Below are 16,846 nucleotides of genomic sequence, written 5' to 3'. Positions count from 1 at the left end.
CCTTTTTAATTTATTGTGGCCACTAGGTGCTGCTAGTGATTCACGGGTTGGAAGCGAAGGTCTCTGTGAAAGGCTCTTGGGAATCTGGTTTAATGTCTCTTCTCGTTTTTTAACGTTTCAAACAAATTTAACAAGCCTGACGAAGAATTTTCTATATTGAATCCAGGTCTTTGAGGATCAGCGATACAGATCTGTCTCAGCGTAATACAGTTCAAATTAGAAACATCTAAAACTGAATGTTGCTGCTTCACAAAGACATTGATGCTTTCTGACAGCAGGATGCTCCAGAGACGATCTCTCCCTTGTGGGCATTAGCTGGTGACTAGCTGCATTTGTGCAAAAATAACCAGTGGGGTTTTTAAGAACTGAGGTTCCTACAACTGAGTTAGTCCTGGCCTGGTAAAGGTAGGGATTGACAGACTTTAAGAGCCTTTTGCTGGGAATGTAGTATCTTTGAGTTGACAGCTTCTGCTTTTCTTCACACCGCTCCTCGCTGTGAAGAGGCTGGTGTTTTCTGTCCGTGCATTAGAGTGCTGCAAACGGGTTCCTAGCGAGAGGGAACGCAGGAGGCTCTTCAGAGAGCTCTAGTGGCATCGGCACCTTCAGAGACTTCTTTCTGTGCTAGAGCTGCTGGTTTCTGTGCAAGGCTATGGCTGCTGCTGCTGCAAGGGGTAGTGGACAGTCACTTTGGCATGCTGTGACGTGGTGAAATGATGCTGGGGTGGGGTAGGAGCGCAGAGCTTCCCTTTCCCCCTTATGCCAGATAGCATTTTCTCCTCAAAATATGCTGCTTCTCCTCCTCCCTCTTCCGGGACTTGGAGTAAATTGAGCCTCACTTTGTTGCCGTTTGAGGGGGCAAGTTTAAAAAAAAAAAAAAAAAAAAAAAAAATTCAGAAGGCGGCAAAACAGGAGGCTTTACTCTTCCAACAGGAAAGAAAACACTTTGCTACTGCCAGCTGTTGTTGTTTGTCCTTACTCTATTGTTTCCTCCTAGTGTGCTGTGACTTCTTTGTTCTCCAGAGAAAACAAGCTTTGTGTGTGTGGAGAGAGCAGCTCTGGTTAAGGAAAGCAAACAGCCACTGCTTTGTTGTTGTCTGTACGATGCTCCGGTATTTACTGCTTTCCAGATGTGATTCCTGCTGCACTGGAAGGGATCTCCGAACTGGAAGCTGGGAGAGGAGAGGTGGGTTGTGGAGATTATGAAGCTGAAGCTCGTGGTGGGTTGGGTATACGCACTCGATTCCATCATGCGTTACAATCGGAAGTGGAAGTCCAGCAGGTCAGTTAAGCAGGCAGGCGTTTATCCTGGGGAACAGCGTTCTTCCTTTTACCCGCAGTTATTCTCGCCACTCTTCTGCCACAAGCCTTGGGCATCTTGCTCTGTGTTTCCATCTGCCTTTGCTTCTCTAGCAGCTTCAGTTTCCTCAGAGCTCCTCTTGCATTGCCCTTCCGTTCCATCTGTCAGGATCACCCTCTCAAGTGGTGTTGTGCCATAAAATAACTATGGGAAGCGGGGGACACGCCTGCTTCCCACGTCAGGCACGTCCGTGCGTGACTTAGAACACCACGGTCTCCCTGCACTGTGGTCACGGCCGCGTTTTCCTTGCAGCTCTAAGGAATGGATAGCAACTTATTCCTTGCTGCGTGCAAAACAGGAATGCAGAAAGGGAAAGGGCATCAGGCCGAGCTCTCACCAGGCATCACTCGCCCCAGGAAGCCTTTTTGCTTGTAGCTGTTCCCCGAGTAGGTCGTCATCTTTAGGACTGGTGTTGCCTGGTAATCCCTGCCTCACTTGATGGGAGTCCTCTGCTTCTCCAGCCACACCCCTGAACTGGGCAGCTTCATGGTGATGTCCCATTACTGCTGGTGGCCCCCAGAGGGGCTCCTCTAGCTACGGGTTAGGCTTCTCAGGCAGAGCCTGTGGGTAACCTGCTTTGAGGTGGGGGGGCTTTTCTCTGTGTGTCTCCATTAAACTGCTGTTTGCATCTGAATTAATGACAGGGGCAAGTGCCTCAACCAACTTCTGGCCTAATTAGAAACCAGACATGTAGCAGCCAAGTACCCAAGACAGAACTGGGAAGAAGGGAAGCAAGGTCCGTGTCAGCAGGTAGTTATGAGAAGTGGCTGGAGCTGGAAAAGTCCTGTGCATCGTTAGAGTATTCCCTGTAACGGGTTATGCACCTGGGGAATGAAAATTAAACTGTGCTGAAGTGGGAAGAGTTGAGTGGGGAGTAAGAGGAGTCTCGCTAAGGTCTGATGACTCCTTTGGGTGTCCAAAAGTCTCATGTGGGTTCTTGGGTTACTAGAAGTTAATTCAGCTCCCTGTTAGGTTAATGAAGGCCAGCACACAAAAGCCCTCAACTGTCTGCTCATCGTACGTGATTTATTCTTAGGTCTACCTTATTCAGGACTGCAGTGGAGAGCCTCAGTGTTGTTGCTGCTAGGGACTGTCAGGCTCGTGGTCCTGCTTCCTCCCTGAACTTCTGATTTTCCTTGTATGTCTGCATTTTGAAGGTGTTGAGCATTGTTTAGCAGTCCCAAACAAGCTGGCTTTTTACCAGCCTCCTAGCATACCCTTAGGTTCTGGGCACACCAGCGTGGTGTTCGGAGAGCAGTACGCCAAAGTGGATGTGAACTTCTGGTTCCCCTGTGTAGGCTCTCAAAATACTCGTGTGCTCGTTTGTTTGGGGTTGTGCCTTTTGGAAAGGACACAAGCTGAAAAGCAAGTGCTGTTGCCAGCTGTAAACATCGCCTGCTCCCCTCTTTGGCTGGAAGTAAGTCGCACCTCTAATGGCTTAACAAACAAGGGGGTAGAAGGGAACAAATATTTTTCCTTTGTGTTTACTTTGTGCTTTTTACAGCTCTGAGTGCTGTCAGTGTCATTGTTTCCCCTTTATTGTCCAGTAATTTCCCCTCTTGTCCACGTGGGTCTTTCCCACAACACAGCGGAGAAAAACAAGTACAAAAAGTAGCAAAACACTATTGTAAAACCAAAAAAAGAGGGAGTCTGCCTGTGCTGTGGGCAGGTGGAAGGTCGTAATTCGTTTTCACACGTGAAGCAGAGATGAAGGTGATAAGGACTCTCTAAACTTTCCGGCATTAGCTTAAACTCATGGAAAAAGCAGACTTTTTGGCTAAATTTCATACCGCCCCAGCAGTAGCCTTTTGCTGATGGCTTTTCTGTCTCCTAGGACCAGACTGTCAGCAGCTGTACACAGCACTTCAGAGTTCAGCTCACGGATTTTCCAGTGAGTTTAGCCTGTTGGCTGCAGTGCTTATTTTGAAAATCCCGTTCCGATCAGTGCTGATAATTCAAACACTTGTTCCAAAGTTCCATCTGTTTCTCCAGTGTCCCTGGGTGGGCCAACTCTGTTGTCAGGACTCTCCTGAGAAGTACTTGGAGCTATTTCTTGTGCTGTACAGAGGCCCATCAGTTAGCAGGCCGATGCTGAATGAAGCAAACCTTGGTTAGATGTTTTTGGCTATGATGACCATGAAACAACAAGCCCTTGTTTCTCCTGCCTCTTGCGCCTCCATGGAATCTGCACTCAGATCTCCTTTCCTCCTTCCTTCCTTCCTTCCTTCCCTCCCCCTCTGCTCGGTCTCCATTGGGATCCCCTTCCATTATTGGTACTGCACAGAGAGGGAGAACTCTCCTCATGTGCTGCTTCCCACGCTTACTCCCCATCTCTCTGTTATTTGTTCTCCTTTTTTTTTTTTTTATTTCCCCTTTTTTTCCCACCCGTGTCCAGGATCCTTCAGATGCAGCTATTTCCCATACAGGCGCCTAAAGCTTCTGGGACTTGTATCCCAGGCTGTGAGGACCCTCCTGTGGCTGCTCAGGCTGTCTCAGCTGAAGCAGCCAGGCTCCCTGTGAGGAAGACCTTGGGGACGGCGTTAGGGCAAGCTTTCACCTTGGCTTCCCTAAAGGAGCCCCTGAGCAACGGCCCATAGAGGTGACAGCAGCCAGGCCACTCCACTTTGGAAAATGTCAAATTTTAGGCAGCAGCTGCCCCTGAATTTGCTCTGCAGCCCAGCTTTTTGTCAGGAAAACAGCTCACCTTTCCCAGCTGGAGAAAATCCATGCTTCGGACCAGCTCTGGTCAGCAAGCGTGTTACTGTCCCCCCCACCTCCCCTCCCTCAGAATTCACCTGCCTGAAGAAGGCGCCCCTGAGAAGGTAGCTTGTCTAGGAAGATGTTTCTTTGTAAAGCTGGGTTTGTTCTTTTAAAGCCCCGAAGCTGGGTAAGACTTGGGGAGGGAGGGGGCAGAGGAGGACGAGACTCTGAGGAGATGTAGCGCAGAGGAGCGAGCTGCAGTTCAAACCTGGTTTTGCTTTTCACTCTGAGGGAGCCAGATGTTCCCTTGACTCCCTGCGTAGCACTCGGGGCTACTCCATAAAGCTGACAGCAAGGCTGAGGCTCTGTTAGTGCAACACGAGGCTTTGCAGAGGTTTTGCACAAGCACGGAAAGTCGTAGTGGGTTTGGCTCAAGCGGCCAAATCATCTCTTACAGGGTCTCTCCAAGCACTTGCATTTTTCACCTACTCTCGTTGCTTGTGTTCTTTGGCTTTTGCAGTCCAGGCTGTAAGTAAGGTTTGACATGATCTTCCTTCTTTCCACTGTGTGGTGTGTTTTGTTTGTTTGGATTTATTTTTTTTTTTTTTAAACAACCCCTCATTCTCCCCCCAGTTTCTTGAAAGATCCTGAGACAGAGAAGAATGGATGTGGTGGAAGTATTCAGCATCATTTGGGGTTGTATCTCACTTTAGCTGCTTCATTAATCCAGTACTCTTGCCATTATGACACGTTTCCTCCTGTACCCTCTCCTGGAATTGCTCTACTTCCAGCGAGCAGGATTTCACCCAAGACCAGCAGAGGCCCATCGCTCCGCCAGGAGCTTTGATGGCTGATGCAGTTTGCCTTTTGTTAAGTCGGGGAGGTGAACAAGAAATTCTTTGTTGCTTTGGCTGGATTGGGGAATTAAAATGGTTTTTGTGAGGTGAGGAAAAGTCTTGCCTCCGTTCAGAAAAAGATGTCAACTTGAAGTAAGGAGAGAAAAGGATTTTTTAATTTAATGTCTTTGGGCCTACTCCAAGGTAAAGAGCTCACCTTATACCAGCTGCTTAAAATGGTGGTTCGTGCCCTGTCAGCTCTGCCCACTCAGGTGCTTGCTGCTGTGGAACTAGATCAGTGTTGTGCTGCAAACAGCCTGTCAATGGTTTGTTGGGTTTGTTTGGTTTTTCTAATTATTACATTGTCTATGATGAGTATTCCTTTCGGGGGGGCAGCGGGGTGTGTGTGTGAAAAAGAGCTGTGTTTCTACCCCGTGTCTCTTCTCAAGTTTTCCAACGGCCATGAACACTTTACTGCCAGCAGCACACTCTGTGTTCCCCTTCTGGAGGTGCCTGAAGTAGAGGGTTTCCAGCAGGGAAAGGTGCTTGAAATTTTCACCCAGCTTGAGTCCTTCTCCTTGGCTGCTGCAGGATTTTGCTTAGGAGGATAAGCTGTGAGTTTGCGGTCTGTGCTCGACCTGCAGCTGCTGCTGAGGTAAGCGCCCAACCGACCGGAGCTGCCAGGCTTGCGAGGGAGCTATGGATGGAATCTCTGCAGCAGGCTGAAACTGCAGCAGGCTAACTGCTACCAGAACAGCCCTCCAGAAAGTGGGAGCTGCTTCTGTAGAAGCCGTTACTTTTCTTGCTTAAATGTGAGTTTATGCCTTGGTAACAGTGTATGTGGGGAAAAAAATGTGTCCTTGAAATGTCCTTCCTCTGAAGAACATAGAGCACCTGCCCTTTTAAACAGTTCGGAAAAGAAGCTTGTGAGGTATCTTGGGGAGGAGGTAAGCGAGAAGGTGAGACTACGTATGAGAAACGTTCTTGTCCAACAATAAGTGAAGGCGGGTGTGGTGTGTGGGCCTGACAGAAATGGGCAAGCAGGCACCTTTCTGAGCAAGAGCCACATCTAACTTCTAGAAGCCTGCAAGGAAGGGGCTGAGTGAGGACTTACAGACCGAGTGCTGGTTAAACCTCCTACGTGATGTTACGAATGAAGTCGCACGTGAGGATTGCGTTGGTAAAGCGTTAAAAGGCTTATCTCAGCAGAGCCAGCGGCAGCCCGGATCGTAACCAAACGGCTCCAAATTCCCCACCACACCGGTGTCCTTGTGTGCAAACCCTGCGCTGTCACAGCAGTCAGCTGCTGGTGACCTGTCACCTGGCCCACGACAGGAATAAAGACCCTATTTTTGCTAATGCTGCTGCTTCACCCGCAGCAGTAAGAGTGAAGGATGCTTCTGGCCCTCATCCTTGCTTGGAAATCGGTGCTCTCTGCAGTGCTTATTTTGCTTGAGTTTAAAACAGTAAAAGCTTTTTTTTTTTTTCCTCCTCTCCCCAAATTTACCTTTGTTACTAGTTGTGTTGGGAAACAAAGGAACCCTGCAGGATTCAAGGTGCAAACCTGAGGAGGCATCATGTCGTTGCCGTGCAGATTTCAGTCAAGCTACCGCAGAGGAGTGCAGCTGTCAGTTTTGTTAGGGCTATGAAATGATCCTCTGGTCTTGAGGGCTTAGAACTTGATGAAAGGTGCAATAACTTGAATTCTGTAGGAAACAGTATAATTGGGTTGCTTTGGTTCAGAGTCTGTGCTCCCCGTATACACGTTTTTGTGGGGAGATGGGGTGAGAAGAACAATACATGTATGGCAATTTGGAATGCACCTGTCAGGTCTGAGCTTTGCGCTGGTTTGGTTCTCTCTTTTTCCAGATGAGGGCTGTGCTCCTTAAGAAACTTAATGCTTCTGAGAAATGCTACTTCAAACCTGTCAGGTGCTAGATCCTGCCTTAGCAAACTGCTAATGGGGAGGTTGCTCTTCAGTACATTTAGTGTTAACGAGTATGGGTCACTAACCAGACAAAAACCTATCACATGCACAGCTATACACACACACACACACACTCTCTTAAAACAAGGGTGTTTATTACATGCTAATTTTACCATAATCAGTGCGGGCAGAGATGACACCTCTCTGTTGTGGTGTATCCGGACAAACGCATAGTGTCTTAGAATTCCTTCAGTCTCAGCCAGGTGCTGCCTCTTTGAAGGATCCCCAGTCTGGGAACTGGTATTCCTGCACTGAACACCAATATGCTCACTGTAGTAATGTAAACACGGCCAAAATTCAAAACCACAGGTGTGCAAAGAATTTCACCATCGAGGACTTTGTGAAAGGTTTTTGTGTGAGATTTAATTAACATACACACCTACTTCTTTCCTTAAAAGATCATGACAAGCCTCTGGAAAAGGACTGTTATTGAACAAACTTAGATGCTTGGCTTCCCTCCTCACCATTGTTGTTGCTGGCAGACACACTGAAATGATGCAGTACATTTAAAGGAGGCCAAATATATCCTCCCTGGCATGTAGAGGAAGTTTCCACAAAAGTCATACAAGAGAAAACACTGAGCGCGGGGATCTGTGCAATGTTCATCCAAGTGGCTTACTCATGAGAAAATAAATAGTGCTTTATAACACCTTTCAGCTAAGAAAACAGGGCATGGGTTGGATTTAAAAGTATGAGGTACAGGAAAACCTCTCGTGGCCAAATGTGGTCTGTGACAGCCCATCGATGCTTGCCGGGTTACGGTTTGTCATCTCCGTTTTTCTGTGCTTCAGGGTGAGCAATCAGCTATCCTGTAACCAAATGAAAACAGGCACTTACATGCTGGCCAAGACGCTCAGTAAAAGCGTGGGACTCTGGAAGTACAAACTTTAGGGGTGACAGCAACAGAAATCAGACCCATATCCTGCCCTCGCCTGGACCCGTGTATTCCTCACAATGCTGGTGAATCTAATGGGGAGCCTGGAACGTGCACTGCGAGGGGCCCAGAGCACAGAGTTTGGTCAGACACCCACCGTGCCGTTTTAATGCTTGTCAGGAAGAGAAGTGCCCGACTCCTGAAAGTGCATACGACACCGAGAGCCAAACCCCCAGTCAGAGCGTTACAGCGAACGCACGCTCCAGGGCAGAAGGCAGCTATCTATGGACATTCTGCTGAAAGTAACTCTTGTGCAAGAAACAATGACAAATTTGAATGAAAAAGTTCATAAAATAACATTATGAGACTCTAAAGATTTTAAACTGTCTTGGCTTTTGCAACTCACCTCAGATTCTTGTCTTTCTAGGAGGGTTTCTATTCCGTTGTGATCCTGTATGTGTTGTGGGGCCTCGGCTTCCAGCTCTATATCAGCCTGCATGTTGGGCTTTTCGTTCTCCCATTTTGCAAAGCCTTTGTTCTTCCCAGCTTTGCCGTGGAATTTGGACTTCATTTTGGGGAAAGTATGGGAACCTGAATCATTCCAGCCTGGCTCATGCCAGAGTGGTTCTGTCTGTGTTGCTTGGCTGGTGGTCGCCCTCTGCAGCCGCACCGAAATTTTCCGTGAAGAGCCAGTGACAAGGGTGATAGCTCGGCCGTCAAGGTCCTGGTGTTCCGCAGCAACACTGGGAAATTCAAATACTTCATCTTGGACTGAAAGATAGAGGGGAATTGTTTCTTTTTAAATATTCTCCTTCAAGATCTTCACAAAAAGGTAAGTTAAGCCTGGGGCGGGGAGGTAACCCCCTATAAGCAGCAGTGGTATAATCAGCAATATCCATATGCTGCTTGGAAACTGACTCTGGCCTTGAGTGCGCACGTTTCCTTCTCCCTCCGTCCACACACTCAGGGGATAAGGCAGAGCTGGAATTGTGCCCTATGTCTCCCAGCCCTGCCCTGAAGTAGCTTGTAAGGAGAAGTACAATCTCCCTAATTATAATTCTATTTCTTTTCAGCTGGGACAGGGGTGCCAGTATAGGGGGTAGGGAGCCTTAGGGAGGAGACTAAGGCCATCCCTGCAGAAATGGACGTTGTAATTTGGGGACTGAACGCAAGCCACAGCGCAGAGGACGGTACATGTGCTGTCCTGTGCATTGATATAAAGGAAAAATTAAAAATGGCAGCAAGGACACTGGCCGTTAGAGAGGATTCCAGAAATGGTTTAAAAGAGGAGCAAAAGTGCTCTCACCTGGAGGCAGAGACGGACTGCTAGGCAGAGAGCCATGGTTGCTGCCTACTGAGGTTCCTCTTGAAAATTTCCTGCATGCCAGTACGAGCAGGTCTCTGCATTGCTTATGACAGTTGGCACCGCAATCTGTAAAGAAAGGCATCGTCAAGTCACCAAAGGGAAAGCCACAACTATCTGGTAATCCCTCAAGGCTATTAGCAGACAGATACCAGGAGGGACTTTGAAGGAACAAATACTTTGGCAGAAGATGTGACGGGAGTTACAGAAGTGGAGCATTTGGTGTGACCGGCGTTACAAAAAATGGATCATTTCCAGGGCAGCCATTAATAAAAATCTGGCAGCAGAAGGGAAGAGGGAGATGATATTTTCATCAGAAATCAGTCTCACGGAAAAGACCTGGAATTACTGGTCTGATGCTGTGTATGCCATGCATAAAGCTTCTGCTCCACTGCTTGGGTCTCCAAAAAAAAAAAGGTTTGTTTTTTTTTCATGTGACCCAGTAGGGCCCATTACAGTAAACCACTTGGTCAGAAGACACTGAGGCCTCCATACTCTGAGCTGCTGGAAGGACAGCTGGTGGTCCGTGTAGACCACTGTAGGTTAAATCTAGTCGAAGGAGCTCAGCGAGCAACTCAGCACAGGGTAAGTTCTGTGGATGTGTACCATCCACCTGGGTGAAACTGGGTAGCCTCTGCAGCCATCACAGCAGACACGCTCATCAGTAGGTACAGCTATCATCTGAAGCGTGACTGCAGTACAGATCTTATTGGCAAGAAAGGGCCAAAAGTTGGAGGATGTAAGCCCCAAACACAGGGTCTCTCTCTCCTCTGTGTCCCTTGCCCTTGTTTCTGTGTTGCTGCTCCACGACTTAAGATTTTGTTCTAAGATTTTGTTCTAAGTGAGCCACTGCCAAAGTGTTGTATTTATAACTCTCTACTAACAGAACTATTGTGCTGAGGGCAGCAGCTCGAGCATGAAGGGTGAGAGTTCTGTTTTCTCCCATCACCATGTTCGTATGACTAATACAGAAGTACCTGCCCAGCTGTGGTTTTGTCTACCCTAAAGCTAACACACACACCACCCCCCCCCCCTCAATACAGTAAAGATCTTTCTTGGCAGTGGAGAACGTCTTTCATCACTTGTAGACCGCACAGTCTAGCTTTAGCTCATTTTCCACAGTGCTGGGGTAAGCGGCAGCCCTGAACAGATGAACACCCTCCCTGCCCCCGCTAGCAGAGTGGCAGAGGGTCAAACCAGAAGATGGCAGCTCTGTGCTTAAAGGCAGAAATCATCCACAACGGGTGCAGCACTCCAGTGATGCTGGCGTACCGAGCAGGCGGTAGCTCCCTCCACAAAGGGCAGGCACTCATTGCACTCGTCGAGCGCTGTAAGATGTGAGTGAGCAGCTCTGCTCCCTTACTCTCATGCTCCATTGCCCATCATTTTGACTCTACAGACCCACTTTTGCTCTCTCCCCACTAGGCCACTGCTACAAGCAATGATGCAGGGCAGAACTCAGCTTTCAGATCTCAAGTTGAATTTCCAGGGCTGCTGTGACAAAATCCTATCTTCCTTCCCTCCTCCCACCGGTACAAGCATGGACTGCAGCTAGCCCTTTCGTAGCTGCTCAGACGGCAGCAATCAGGAATAGCTGAATTACATATGTTGGTTTAGCCATGGACGTTTTCCCCACCCCTCTCTGAGGAAGAGATATTCATGGGTGGAGAGGGAGACAGGAATATGGTGTATCTTAAAAACCATACTGCAATTTCTTCACCCTTCTCCTGGGAGCAAGTGTAAAATTAAGGGAAAAGAGTGCATATAAATATAACCATGAAGCCCCAGCGTGAATGTTCCCTCGTGAATAACTGAGCTGCAACTACAACGGTGAAAATCAACAGCGCTGTTCAGCCAGAGCTGGGCTGCTTGAGCGATAAATAGGTCCAGGACTTTAAAGCCAATGAGGACCACTACAATGTCATTCTTGGTCTAACCTGCTCCACATGGCACAAGTACTGCACAAGAAATGAAAACAGTTTATGAAAGCAACAGAGAGGGCTGTAAGAGCTCCAGGATTTTTTTTTTTTTTAAGTTGACTGTCTGGAGAAAAGCTTGCAATGAGATCTGCTGGGCAGTGTAGGAACTAAATATTTCTCTATTTCTAGCTCAGCCACTATTGCATCCCAAGGCCAGTCAGGCTTTGCTACAGGCACGCGGATGTGCATGGCAGAGCATTGCCAGCAGACCTTTTCCTGACCCCGAGCTGCAGGAGATACATTTCAGGACGGCTCAGTGTTAGGATGAGGACACTTGGTGTTCCAAGATGCAAGGTCGTTGCTGGTAGAAAGTGACGCCTCACGTAGTCAGTGGCTGCTTTAGACTTTTAGCTGACTTTTAGCTGTGTGTTCCTGCTGGGTGCTACGTCCCCTGATGCAGTAAGACCTCACAGCGTACCAGCAGTCCCTGCTCACGGACAGTACCAAGTGTAGCAGTACAATTTGGACAAACAGATGTCATTTTAGTAAAAAAATACAGTTGACCTACATGTGCTAAAACCCGCCACCTATAGCTTGAAAAAATCCATGCAATATTTATTTACCTTTGCATTTGTAGCCTTGTTTGATTATACCCCAGAGCTGCAAAGAAAGACAAAAGAACGTCAAGGAATCAGAAAATAAAGCCGGAAGGAAAACAAGGTCACAATGAGGAAGTACCAATGGCTACAAACGCACAAACAGGATACAACTGCTCTTAACACCCTTCCTGTCAGGCAGACCTCCCGCTCTAATTGTGATGGGTAAGACATGTGTGGCTCTCCCCTTATTTCTACTACTTACAGTGGGACAGACACAGATGACATTTGCTTCCAGGAATGTGTGAAAAATTGCCATCATATCAAGCTTCTGATACCAGCAGAGCACATTCTGCTTCGAGGCTCACTTAATGTTGTCTGCAGGAGCATTTCCAACGTACATCCATTCTCCAGATACACGAATGACCATGCCATTCAAATACAGCAGAAGACACCACCACTGGAGATTAAAAATCGGGTTCTTGGTTCCCATACTAGTCGCCAGCATACCTAGCTATAACAACTCTGATTTGTCCACCTGACTTTTTCTATTAAAAAAAAAAAGTCGAAGACTGAAACACGCAGAAAAGCCACTAAATGTGATTTTTGCCTCCCAGAAGCTGACCTTGTTGACGTACATGACAGACAAATGCTAAACGCCCAGGAGGCAGTGTGTGTGGCCCCACTTTTGGGAAGCTTTCACTGCAACATAAGCAGAATTGCTTTGGAGTAGGAAAATTCCCTAGAAAATTGTTATCTATAGACTCAGAAGCACTGTATCTACAGCCATGGCATTATAAAAACAAGCATTTTCACTCTGAGAGGCAAAGAGAAGAGGAGCCAGTCTTACTAGCTCTAGCATTAAAGGAAAAATAATCTAGGACGCCAGTGTTTATTTATCCTGAACTCATTCGAAACATTACCAGGGAGGGTGAGCACATCCAGGCAGTTGAAACTGCACGTGGCTCCTCACCAGATTTATGAGAAGCCATGCACAGTGTGCAGGGGGTGAATATGGTCATTAAAGAAATGTTCAAAAGGAAGAGCTGGAGGGCATTGAGAGTACAAAGGAAAGAGTAAAATAATCAGAATAGGAAGATTCTGGGGGAAAATATTCCATACACTGCACATAGAATTTGCCAGGAAAAATGAGGGCTTGGAGAAAGCAAAATAGATCAGACAAAGCGGAAGAACGGTGACTAAGAGAACAGAAGGGACAACAGTGGAGGAAGGGTCCACAGAAAGCCTGCTGCTTGTTCTCTTCCTGCTAATGCTGTACATATACAGTGGCTGCGGTCAGGCAGGGACAGCGGAGGGCCCCAGCCCCTCTTGGAAGAGCAGCAATGACTTTTTTCCCCAGGTCTCTTTGCCAGGATCACTGTAAGAGACATGGATTGTTATTTCTTCCATTTAAGCTCTAATCTGTTCCCACTGCAGAGCTTTACCCTCACCTTCTTGGCTCTGTACCTGCCACCTACTCAAATTTGGCACCGCTGCGTGGTCACACACAGCAGTGAAAGCGTAGCTGAAGTGCCATGTCATGAATTCTGACCTAAAGCTTTGAATCTGTCTGACACAGCTCTGCTGCAAAGCTGGCTTGAGCCAGCGCCAAGGCAAGGGGATCTGTGCAAACCGAGATTATGAAGCTCAGCGGGATGGCTGGTCCCCCACCTCGCCATGTGCTGCAACTCAAGCTGTGGGACAGAACTGCGGCCAGCCATGGGCATATAATTTCTTGCTGCTTAATGGCACTAGGTTTTAGCTTGACCTTTAAAGCTCGTATCGGTTTAATAACAGATATGTTACTGAATACCGCGTGCATTGCACTGTCATGTCAATTCATCCCGCTGCACTGTCAGGGCACATTATTTTGACTGTGAATCAGTCTGAAATTAGGTTTCCACCCGTGAATGAGCAGCACTGAAATGCAGAACAAATACGCAGCAGATTTTCTAGTTGGTTCCTGTCCTATCAGCCCAACTCATCCACAGGACAATGCCAATGCCTTCAGTGAGCTGACAGGAAAAATGACCTTATTTCCATTTCCTGTACAACCTCTTACTCATTTGTATTCCTGCACTGGATGTAATCAGGGAGACGTGAAAGATCCAACAATGGCCAATTAGCAAACTGATGGAGGAGAAAACTATCTGGTGGAGAGGACACCGCAGGGCAGTCCTCAGGCCTTGCTCTGCTATGGAAGCCTTCCAAACACAGCCCGAGTGTCACGGACGCAGTGACGTCCTCCCGAGGCTGCAGGCAGCCTGAAACAGGCTGGGGCCAGTGACTGCCCCTGCCCCATCAGTTGGACGGAGCTGTCAGCTCAAGAGCCCCCCCGCACACTCCTGAATCAGCATGGACCATGGCGCCTCAGAGGTTTTTGCAGTTCTGGCGGAAATAGGCCGAATTCCTTCTTCCCCATGGATTTCATCAGCGGTTGCGATGGGGACCACAAGCATCTGAACGAGACCAACACATTGCAGAACACGTGAGTGGAAGACGGGCGCCGGGGTAAGAGCAGGGACACCGGAGCTGGTCTGAAAGGAGCACGGTTTTGCACTTAGAAGTGCTGCTGTTGTTACTTTCGACCACAAAGGGATATTACGTAGTGGAAAATCACGTAACACAAGCTGGAGATGTTGCCACCTACTGCGGATCTGTGCTGGAGAGCAGGGACAATGGTCTGAGTTTACACCCTGTATGTGGGCCACACGTAAGCAGAGGACATGGCCCTCTGCCCTTACTGCTCTAGCTGTCTAAATGGGGACATTTGATTTCAGTGGAGTGTGTGCACTAAAATAACTTTTAAATCACAGTAATTCCTTTTTCTTTACTATACTTGGTTTGAAGTGGAAAAGTTGGAGGAGGTTTACAAGCAACACAAAGGTTCAAAAACCCAATCATTTCCCAGCTATGTACAGAGCATTCTAGTAAGTGGCATCTGGTGAGTTATGGCTGAGAGAAAAAGCAAATAAAACCCCCCAACAAATAGATGAAAAAATTGTTATTGTACAGAACTGCTGGAAGCACTTAGATTTCTTGACCAAATTAGCCGATCTGTTAATTCAATAGAGAAAGGATTAAGGCTGTTATGGCAATTCAGAGAATTATGAACATAGCTATGTTGCCATGTGCAATTTCCTGAGAAAGAACGGCTTTTGCTTCATTTACATCCTCTGTTCCAGACACCCATTTTCCCTTGAGCTTGTTTACATGGGAAATCAAGCCAAATTAAAGAACTTAAGATAAACCAAGTAAAGCCATTCATGTAGTCTCTAATATCCTTTAGCTAACATAATTTTATTTTTTTTCCCCCTGCAACACTAATTCTTAGAAATGCCAGTATTCAGGAACCACCAAACAAAACCGGACAGCACAGCTACAACACGAGTAAATGTTTCATGCTTTTGACTGCAATGAGGTATTGCGCCAAGAGACTTCAGCAATCTGTGGAGCCAGTTTCACCCCATCTATGTTAAAAGGTACAAATTTGTGTTTAAGAGATACCAGTATTAAAAACATACTTACAAATCCTGCACAGTGCTCACAGAAAGTTGGTTTAAGATAGGTCATCTCCTGAAAGTTATGAATAAACCCCGGTCCCATTTTACACTGGAACTGTGATTTAGCTCTCAGAAAGTAAGCCATCATTTCTTCTTTGCTTATAAGACCATCTCTGTAGGGGAAAACCAGCAGAGGGGATCTGTCACTGCTCACGGCACCGAACAATTCCGGATTTTCTCATTACAAAAAGCACGCAGCACACAAAGCACATTCTTTGAAAGAGCTGAAATAGTCCTGGCACAAAAAAAAACCTTAGAGACTTTGTGGTTCTTATTCTTCATTAAAGAGCAAACCCTGAACTTATAGCATGGGCCTTGGTTTCTCACCTGTTCATGGTATCAGAGCACAGACCAGGCCATGAAGTGAAGGATCTTGACCTACTGCTCATTCCAACCAAGGGGTTACGGCCCTGGCTGGCAGTCAGGCTTGCCAGCCGAAGAGATTCTGGACAACAAGCATTACCAAGCCCAGCTGGCTAGGAAATGTGTAATATACACCTCCTGGGATACTTGGTACCGCCTCTCTGCTCCACACACTCATTGCCCCTGTCCTGTAGGCAACGTATCTGTTTCATCAGTCTGACGCCTGGTCTGGATACAGCGTCTCCACTGTAATTTGATGGCGCTCCAGGGGTTTTGACTCAGGCCCAGCAGGAGTGCCTCATTACCCTATCACATAAATGATTTTTAAAGTACCAGGTAGAGCAGCACTCCAGCCCAGGTAGGCTTATAGAACTGACTACAGCATAAGAAGTTCAATGAGCACAGAATTCAGCCTTCAGTGATCTTCAGTTCCTTAAGGGAGATATCAGACACAAGAAGCTTAGGAGACACTCTTACTTCAATATTTGGTTTTAATGAGTTTCTAAATTGAGGAAAAGAAAAAAAAAACCCACAAAGAAACCTCTAAACTTACTGGTCTTTGTCCAGCACACAGAAAGAGTCCAAAAAGGGGAAGTTGGCAGCTATACTCTCAAAGTCTTCCTGAGAAATGTAGCCATCGTGGTCATGATCGTAGTTCCTAAAGACAGACTGGGAAAAAAAAAAGAAATTATTGTCCTAATACCTACCCTATCCTGAATCTATACCAGCTCTTCAACCTTATAATTACATGTAACTCAATGTTCAACATCACTAATCAGCCTTGTTTTATTCCTTTTATTCCTACTTGGTACTCCAATATGCATATTTATTGGACTGTAGGGGAAAAAATGGCTAGTTTTTAAGGAAAACTCGACCTCGGTATTTATCTAGTGATGGTACTCCGCACCTCTTCAGACATAATGATTCTTGCTTTATTTTTCTTCTTTATTGGAAATGTCACTAAAATTTTGCCCCATGTGACATATTCCGTTTGCTTCATTGAGTATGCTTTTTAATCACAAAAAAGAAATAAAACCAACCCAAGAGCAGCTTTCCCATCTATATTCCAGATGGTTTTGGCTTCACTTCTCTGCTCTGCCACATCACTGTTTCAATCTGATTTGTTTACTAATACTTTGACATCCAGATCACGAGCACTCTGTATCTAACAACTGTTCCCTCCCATCAACCCAGCCCAGCGCACCACTAAGTGAAAACGGACATGGGATCAAGTGTAAAAGGCCGCATAAAGCGATGGAAGCCCTCCTCAGCTGGCAGGGAACTACCA

The 16,846-nt window shown here is 46.9% G+C and overlaps 1 protein-coding gene across 1 annotated transcript in view; it reads right to left on the bottom strand.

The window, feature by feature from the left end:
• Nucleotides 1-7,713: 7,713 nt before the first annotated feature.
• Nucleotides 7,714-16,846, bottom strand: part of RASGRP3 (RAS guanyl releasing protein 3) — a 30,431-nt gene continuing 21,298 nt past the window's right edge. The window contains exons 11-16 of the mRNA XM_086461855.1: nucleotides 16,112-16,227; nucleotides 15,161-15,308; nucleotides 11,660-11,696; nucleotides 9,061-9,186; nucleotides 8,161-8,525; nucleotides 7,714-7,752 (exon numbers count right to left, since the gene is read on the bottom strand). Of these exons, the coding sequence (XP_086317981.1) occupies nucleotides 7,714-7,752; nucleotides 8,161-8,525; nucleotides 9,061-9,186; nucleotides 11,660-11,696; nucleotides 15,161-15,308; nucleotides 16,112-16,227 (831 nt within the window). The remainder of the gene's footprint in view (nucleotides 7,753-8,160; nucleotides 8,526-9,060; nucleotides 9,187-11,659; nucleotides 11,697-15,160; nucleotides 15,309-16,111; nucleotides 16,228-16,846) is intronic.

The sequence above is a fragment of the Leptosomus discolor genome, chromosome 2 (genome assembly GCF_034619465.1).
Source record: "Leptosomus discolor isolate bLepDis1 chromosome 2, bLepDis1.hap2, whole genome shotgun sequence".
NCBI lineage: Eukaryota > Metazoa > Chordata > Aves > Leptosomiformes > Leptosomidae > Leptosomus > Leptosomus discolor.
The sequence above is the reverse complement of the archived record's forward strand: the minus strand, read 5'-3'. Positions and strand labels throughout refer to the sequence as shown.